Source organism: Mus musculus, chromosome 9 (genome assembly GCF_000001635.26).
Source record: "Mus musculus strain C57BL/6J chromosome 9, GRCm38.p6 C57BL/6J".
Lineage (NCBI taxonomy): Eukaryota > Metazoa > Chordata > Mammalia > Rodentia > Muridae > Mus > Mus musculus.
Window position 1 is genome coordinate 123,960,928 of NC_000075.6, and position 9,040 is coordinate 123,969,967.

Genomic DNA, 9,040 nt, shown 5'->3' on the forward strand with positions numbered 1-9,040 from the left:
CAGTGATCATACACAAATTTTGTGGGGGAGGCATGCTTTTTTTCTCTTGGATATTACTGAGAAATGGAATTGTTATATTAAGTTTTAGCATCTCCAGGAAAAATAAATTGCTTTCCAAAGTGGTTGCATTATTTTATAACACTACCAACAGCATGTGAGGTTTTGTATTTCCATATCCTTGTTAACATTTATTTGTGTATGACGTATGTCTCATAGTAATTCCATGGAGTATAAAAAGCAATGTGACTGTGATTTTTGTGACTTTATTTCTCTAATAAGAAATTTAAAAAAGCATTTTAATATTTCTTCAGTCATTTGTCTGCTTTCTGCAGGGAAATATGTGTTCTTCCTTTGTACTTCTTACTACTGAGCTGTATGAGCTCTTTATGAATTCTGAATATGTCTTATAGCAGACTATATTCTGTAAGTATTTTCTTTCATTTTATTCCTTGTCTTTAACTCTTTAACTCTCTCTCTCTCTCTCTCTCTCTTTCTTTTTTGAGACACGGTTTCTCTGTGTAGCCCTGGCTGTCCTGGAACTCACTCTGTAGACCAGGCTGGCTTCGAACTCAGAGATCCGCCTGCCTCTGCCTCCCAAGTGCTGGGACTAAAGGTGTGCGCCACCACTGCCAGGCTGTCTTCTAATTTTCTTAATGGTATCTTTGAAATGGAAAAGTTAAGTTGAAAAAATCTTTATATTAAAGTTCCTTTTTCAATTTATAAACTACCTTTTTTTGTTTGTTTAACAACTCTTTAAACAAATATTCAAAGACATGGGAATGTGGTTCAGCTGGTAAAGTACTTGCTTTGAAAGCACAAGGGCCTGAGTTAGATTTTTATCAGCCTTCTTTAAAAAATCTAGGTGTGGTGGGATTCACTTTTAATTCTGGGGATTCATTGGCCTAATCAAACCCTGCCATACCTATAACTACTGGGAATCTTCACTTTGATATGATTTGGAGTTGTCTCCAAGGACTCATGTTGGTGGCTTGATTCTCAGTCTATGGGTGATGACACCTTTAATGCCATTGATCCAAGTGGGAGGTGGTTTTTTTTTTATTATCAGGGATATTACTCTTGACAGGAACTAAGTCATTCTCAGAGGACCCTTGGTGGTCCCCACAAGAGACAGGCCTCTTTAGTTCTTCAGATTCCTGCCACTCCATGTGACTTTTTTTTTTTTTTTTTTTTTTTTTGCCTTCTTGCCTGTGCTCAGATCATGAAGCCTATTCCGTGCAGTGATGCACTGATGGAGCTCTTATGAGAGCTGAGCAGAATGTCATGCTGAGTCTCCAAAGTTTCAAGCTAAACAAACCTTTATTCTTTATAAAGTATCAGCTTTGGGGATTTTATTATAGCAGAGGAAAATGGATTGATGTATTCTTTTAGTTTGTTCTTTTCATATATAAAATATGGGCCAAAAGAATTCTATATTTTTTGCATTAATTTATTTGGGTGTATGTCTCCATATGTGCACATTTAGAGATCAAAGGACTATTTGTTAGAATCAGTTCTTTCCTTTCATCATGTGAGTTCCTAAAATTGAACTCAGGTTGTTAAGGTTGGTGGTAAGTGCCTTTTCCAGTGAGCCATTTGCCAGTTTTTAATTTTCCATTTTAATTTAGTAATATTATGAACATATTCCCAGATCAATAAAAATTCTTTAAAATATACCATATTGACTGACATTTAATATTTCTGAAATTATTAAACTATATGACATTTTAATAGCATTTGTTAATATCACCCTAAAATTGTTTGAGTATTCTTGAACTTTTCAAATTCCTTTTCAGAAATACTGCACTAATTTACATTTGTATCAAACTGCAAGTCAGTGACTGTTTTTGCCATATCTGGACCTGTAATGTGCATTTTTGTTAGTAAAATGAAATAATATTTATTCACTACTTTCAGCATCCAAAAGAACTTTTATATTTTAATTGTCATTTCCTTTTGATCAGTATTTTCATATCAATGCTATTGCATTTATCCTCTGATCTATTTGCATCTTTGCTAATTATTTAAAATAATTGGATAGAAAAACTTTAGTTTGTTACAGATTTAATTTTTTGACATAACATCTTATACTTTATAATATATGTCAATATGCAAATATGCAAAATTCTTCTCTATTACAATGCTTTAATTTTTTTCAGAATATAACATCATTAGGAATTGAATTCAGTAAAAGTAGTGGCTTTGTTTTTAAATTAATAACCACAGATCCTATCTCTTATTGGGCCCATGCCACTCATTGTCACCTTTATTCCAGTTTCTGGAATGCCCCATTTTGTTTATTCATCTCCTTTCTAACAGAGAGAAGTTCAAGGAAACAATTAAAGAGGTGACTTATACCTAAGCTACCTCTAAGTTTCCTTTGACCCTAAAAGATTGGGAATCCTGACTGTAAGAACTGTCAGTATCAGTCTTGGAGAGCTATATACTGTCTCCTCATTCTCTTCTTAGACCTTCCTTGGTTGACACCTATGGTCTGAATCAGAAGCCAGCAGAGAGCTCATGTTCTCCTGTGGATGGAGATATAGAACTGGTCCTTTCTAGTTGGTCCACAGAGAGGAAGGGCAGCCATTTTGCCAGTGGTATAGCCACATGCCTTTGAAACAGCTGCCGAAGGTACTTCCAGAACCGTTCACCCACAAAAACATAAATGATTGGGTTGACACAACAGTGGGTGTAGGCAATCACCTCAGTCACCTGCATGGCCAGGTCCAGTTGCTTACTCTGCTCACACTGATTGGTGAATAGAACATCTTGGAAAGCAGAAACAAATACACTCAGATTGTAGGGGGTCCAGAGGAGGAAGAATAGAAGAGTAATAGCAAATATCAGACGCACGGCTTTGACCTTCTTCTCACTGGGTCTTCTGAGCAGAATTCTGATGATCCCTGCATAGCAGATTATCATGACTAACAGAGGCAAAATTAGTCCAAGAAGGTTTAGCTTTAGAGCTTGAAACCTCTTCCACTGCTTCAGGCTCTTGTAGGGGAAATGAGGGCTACAGGTACGGTGAGTGAACTCCCACTGGGCCTTAAAAAAGTATAAGGCAGGCATGGAAGCTAAGATGGCTAGGGCCCAGGTGATAATACTGGTGATGATGCCAAAAGTAACAGTTCGGGCCCTCAGGGCAAACACAGCATGGACAATGGCCAGGTATCTGTCAATCGTCAACAGGATGATAAAGAAGATCTCACTGTATAAACCCAGGTAATAAAACCCAGAGAGAAGCTTGCACATGGCATCACCAAAAATCCAGTCGTCTTTCAACTTGTAGTCAATCCAGAAAGGTAAAGTGAAAAGGAAGACCAGATCAGAGACAGCCAGGTTGAACAGGTAGATGCTGGTCATGCTTTGAAGCCTCCTATGCTGCATGAGCACCAGAATCACTAGGACATTGCCCACCACTCCAATGATGAACACTAGAGAATACAGGGGGGGCAGGAGTCCAGCCCCAAAGGCTCTTACAGCAGTCTTTTGGCATGGAGTGGAGTCCCCATAGTCAAATTCTGTAGTTGTGGGGTAGGCTTCTGTGAAATCTGAAATCTCCATCCTTTGCTGAGGAACTGGTCAGGAATAATAGCTTCTGAATTTACTTTTCTGTTAAAGACAGTGAGTCCTGGGCAACAAAGACAAGACAATGATTATATTTCTTTAACAAATAAACTGCGGATTGATACTTAGTGATTACCAAATCCTAGGGATGAAATGGAGGGTAAGGAGTCATTGCATTTTCTACTCACATGGACCTTGTAGACTAAGAGGGGAACAGAACAAATGAGTGTGTGTGTGTGTGTGTGTGTGTGTGTGTGTGTGTAATTCATTCAACTATTTCAAGAGTGATGGATCAAAAGCAAAAGTGATTTTTTTTCACACTGTTCTAAATAAAGATTTCATATCAACTCCAAACAGCCGAGTTTGGACTTAATTTTCAACACCTATTAAATGGGCAAATTGTTCCTATTTAGAAGTGATGAAACAGAGGTACAAATTACCACAGGATACTGCATTGTGGCGCAAGACCTTAGAAGCGATGGCACAGAGCTAAAGATTGCCTAAGGTTACAAAAATGTGGCACAAGACATACAATGAGAGCTGAAGTAGAAATCTATGAGTGTGTTGTTCCATCCCAGCTCTGAAATGATAGGACTCTTCTGCCTCTAATCACAGCACTTGGCTGTGCCACTGTTGTCTCCATAAATGCTCTGGGGAGGAGGGCAGTTGTGGATAAGAATAAAAAGTTCATAGCTATGGAAGGTTATTATTTTTTCTGTTTTTCAAGAGTCTACAAGATTGTACTTTAAGTTGTAATGAAACAATGCATGCTAGTTAATGTAAAAATCATGGTGCTCCAAGATCACTATTCCTGATCAAGAAAATTCCTAGTAGGACAACTATAGCTATAGGTTGAGACACAAGGTACCACGTTGGTTGTTTGGTTTAGGCTGATCCCTATCACATGGCCTTTATATGGAACAGATAGATTTACAGTTAACTCAACTGCCCTAGTAAGCACCATGAGACAGCTAGGAGGAGGACATGACCTGGAGACAGAAATGGAAAATGGGCTCAGGGAGTAAGAGACGCCTGTATCCAACAGGAGACAGCACACAGGAGCTAGATAAAAACTGAGACTCTGCTGAAATGGGCTCTAAGTTACTGTTTATTATTATTATTATTATTATTATTGTTATTATTATTATTATATTATCATCTTAAATCAGGATTGCCTTGAGATAAACAAAAGGTCAATAGATAGCTTGCCATTGTAGGACTACTTTCACACCATGTATGTTTGTACATGAATTATTTCCAGTTAACTTTTTGAAGAATCCCTCAAGAGGGGAAATATGAGCTTTGTTGTAACATAATAGCAGTGTGACCTTAGATAATCAATCTGCTTTTTTAGTCTAAGTTCCCCATCTGGAACAGGGGAGATTAATGAATGCTTACCTTGAAAAGATGCTATGAAGCAATGTGAAAAATAACCCTCTACCCACAGACAGTGACTATCAGAGACCCGGCTGTCACACAGTGGTCCTGTTCTAACACCTGCCATTAGCAGAAGTTCTGACCACAATGTCTGTATTCCTTCTTTCCTTACTGGGTTTCTTCATAGGTAACATAGAAAGTGATTTTTCTTGATTGTCAATGACAGTTCTTCCATGTGAATCATGCTATAAAATCTCTAGAAAGCTTGTCTCACAGAAATGGAAAGTCAAGTAGTGGTTACAGACAGAGTCTTGAATAGAGTTTGGAAGAAGGGTGGAGAGAGTTTGGAAGGAGAGAGGACAATAAACAGGACAGGGCTGAAACTGGACAGCATGACTCTTCTCATGCTCTATAGCACAGCAAGGTGACTATGGTTGATAAGATATATTTGAATATTTCCAAACAGCTAAGGCAGATTTCTGAGGTACCCAGGGTTGACTTCCCATTACTCTGCCCTTGTACTGAAATGTCCCCTGCATATCTTTAAATATGCAGAAGTGGCACATGTGAAATAAAACCTAATTGTAAAATAAAGGAAAATGTTCAGTATGTTGCTATTGATCAGAGTTGTAGTATTTGACTCAAATACCTTTCAGCTAATTATGCTGCACCTGCACCATCAATCTGTGATCACCCTGGGCTTCTGTGCTATCCCTTCTGGGCTCTTTAGTAAATGTTTCCTGATTACAAAGACTGTTCTGGAGCAGTGGTCTTTGAACATTAAGGCACATTGGAAAAGGAGGAAATATTCTGCTGAAGTGTCAAGAGGGGTCCCTTCATTTCCTATCAGCTCTGTTCCTGTGTTTACTCCTCCATGTCTTCCCTGTCAGCTCTCACTGGGGAAACTTGGGTGGCAGTCAGGAATGATTGAGGCAGAGATTTCTACTTCCTGCTGTTCATGCTAGTGCTGAAGAAGGCAGACATTCAGCTTGGCACCCAGGATTCCTAGATAGCTGACAGCTCTAGTACAGAGTCAACTGAAGTTGGGGAGCAATATCATGTGGGGCAAGGTGATCCTCAGGAGCCCAGTTCCTGTGGAACTCTAGCCAAAGTGAAGTCAGGCTGAGTTCAGCACTGTCAGGTGCTGTGTTCCACAGCCACCTGCCTACTGAGAAACCTCAGCGCTATCTGTTCTCTCTAAACTTTCAGGTTGTAGCAGTTGCGGGGCACACCGCTGCTAAGGAGACATGACCTGGGCTGTGATTGGAGGAGAAAGCAAAGGCCCATTTTGCCATTGACCTTCCCAGGCCTGTGAATAGTTTCTTGTAGAAGTCTGCCCCAGGTGCCTTGCACAGTGCTCATGTAGATCCCCATAGCCTGGACTCTACTAGTGTCCTGTAGCCTGCTCATTTGTGAAGTGTCTGGGAAGAGATGATAAGAAGTATCCAGGCCCAAGGGGAAGCCAGATGATTATTGTGGCTCAAAGAGTCAGTTGTGTGCATCTGTTCACTCTGCACACATGTCAACTTGCAAGTTTCTACCATAGATATCAACAAATAGTACCAACCATGGTTTTCGTTTTTAGGGAGAGGCCAGTATTGTTCACTTTCTAGCATTTTACTACTTAGGCCTTCCTCACTGAATAACCCAGTCCTGTCTCTCATGCATCCTAATGCAAGGCCATTGCTACATAATTCCTTCAGTATCCTAGAGCTTCTTGCTATTTGTTGTACAGAGGCAAACTGTCTATGAAAATCTAAGGGTTTCTTGTTCTTTGAAAATTTATAGTTGTCCCTTCTCTCTCCAACTCATGAAATTAAAGCAAAATAGGTATTTGTTAGTGTCAGTCCTACACATCTCTTTTCATCATAAAACCAACATACACCATGTTAGAATACAACAATTGCAGTCTAAAATTCCATCTACTTGCTACTTCTTGAGGGTGAATTTTCTCCTTCTCCAAGACAGTAGTCCCATTTTTGTAATTTTAGTTTTACTCTTAAGAAATTGGTTCAGAATTTTGTCACTCTTGCATTTGCAATGATTTTTCTTACTAACATATAGTCTCTTGTTACCATTTCTTTATATGTTGCATTTTGTTGCTATTTGGCGAAGTTTCATAAAGACAACTATAAAAATAACTTTCCACGAAGGCATTTCTTGTCTCTTTATGCTGGTTTACTCTCTTAATTAATCATCGATAACAAATTCCTCAATATCACTGAGCATCCAGCCTTAATAATACGTCCAGCATTGTCATCATTTCCCAAGTATTAACTGCTTTACAGATGCAACAATGGGCTACATAGGCTCCATCTGGTTCTCAAAGCATTATCCAATGTTGAAGATCCCAGAACTGCACTCATAACTTAAGATTGCCTTTCACAGTACCTGGCGGCATAGAAATGACAAACATCACTTACTGTGTTTCCAGAGTATTTTGTCCACACAGACTTTGTTTCTGGGCCTTTGAGGATCTTTATGAATTCAAGGTTCAAGGTCCCAACCTAGTAGGAAGTTCTTGGCTTCCTGTATGATGATGGAGATTAGACTCTGGTTTTATAGTCTTTCAGAATGACAAGAATGGTGTAAAGTTCTTCTTTTTTATGGTTGGCTGCCTATGAAGCACTACAGTGCTCACCAGTGGCCAATTCCTGGGGTCCAAGTTCACTAAAGTGTTCTGTCTTTCCTCTCTGCTCCAGTTCCAGTAAAGTTCCAGTCTTCTCAGAGGTAGCTCTGCCCTACAAGAATTGTGTAGGGAGGGGTTGGATGGAGTTGAGTTGAACTCTGTGTGTGACAATGAGCTGTTCCTAGGACTCATGGAGCAATTGATGTGTGTGGGCGTGTAAATGTAGGGCTAGTCATAGAGTTCTTGTGGTCAGTGAGGAGCCTCCCCCTTCTAAAGATTGCAAATGGAAAGGTCTAAACCAGAACTCATATCCTGTTCCTCAAAATCATCTGGCTAATGAATGAGGACCTCCAGAGGCATCCCCTCTCTTTGGAGATCTATATCTAAGTTATTTCTATTTGTACTCTAACTGCTCCACATACCTTTCTTCTGCTCCCAAATCCTTTCCCCACCAACCCTCAAGGAATGTTTTTCTCTCATGATATCTGGCACGAGAGAGCACAATACAGGCTGTTTTCCCTTGTTTTTCTGATATGAATGGTGTGTATGCTTTTAATAATCAGCATTAAACAGGCAGAGGCAGGAGGATTTCTGTGAGCTCCAGGACAGCCTGGTCTTCCTAGTGAGTTCCAGGACAGTCAGGACTACATAGTAACCCTTGTCTCAAAAACAAGAAGAAGAACAACAACAACAAAAAACAAATAAAGAAATCATACAAAAAAACCCCATCGACTATTTTCAGGGTAATATGGCTGTAGATTCCCCTTTCCTTCTTGATACTTTTGGTTTATGTATGCACTGGCCAGACATGGTCACATGAGTGCAGAGCCCAACACCTTTCTACACCTCTTTGAGTCTTGGGTCTAATACTGTCCACTTTGGCTAATGGCAGGTGCATGAGGTAGAAGAGAATATGAAGAATATCAGAGGGTCTGGCTCAATAAAAAAGAAGCCAGAAATACATATTGGGAAAAAGACAGCATCTTCAACAAATGATTCTAGTCAAACTGAATGACTGCATGTAGAAAACTGCAAATAGATCCATACTTATCACCCTGTATAAAACTCAACTTCAAATATTTCTAAGACCTCAACATCAGGCCAGATACACTGTGATAGAAATGTGGGAAATAGGTTGAACTCACTGGCACAGGAAAAAACTTTCTGAACAGAAGGTGATAGCACAGGTACTAAGAACAACATGCTGCTGAGTATGTGAGTAAGGGGAACTCTCATCCATTGCTGGTGGAAGGGCAAAAACTTGTACAACCACAGTGAAAATCAGTGTGGTGGTTTCTCAGGAAGCTGGGAATCAGTCTATCTCAAGATTCAACTATTCCACTCTCGGGCATATATCTAAAGAACTCTTCATCATATTATAGAGACACTTGCTCAACCATGTTCATTACTGCTCTATTCATAATAGTCAGAAATAGAAACAACTTAGATGTTCATCAACAAATAAAT

At 39.4% G+C, this 9,040-nt stretch overlaps 1 protein-coding gene across 1 annotated transcript; it reads right to left on the reverse strand.

The window, feature by feature from the left end:
• Positions 1-1,198: 1,198 nt before the first annotated feature.
• On the reverse strand, positions 1,199-7,765 carry Ccr1 (chemokine (C-C motif) receptor 1). Its single transcript, NM_009912.4, has 2 exons — positions 7,368-7,765; positions 1,199-3,631 (listed from the first exon to the last, which is right to left on the reverse strand). Exon 2 carries the CDS (start codon positions 3,562-3,564, stop codon positions 2,497-2,499), a length of 1,068 nt encoding a protein of 355 aa, NP_034042.3. The 5' UTR covers positions 3,565-3,631; positions 7,368-7,765; the 3' UTR covers positions 1,199-2,496.
• Positions 7,766-9,040: the final 1,275 nt, after the last annotated feature.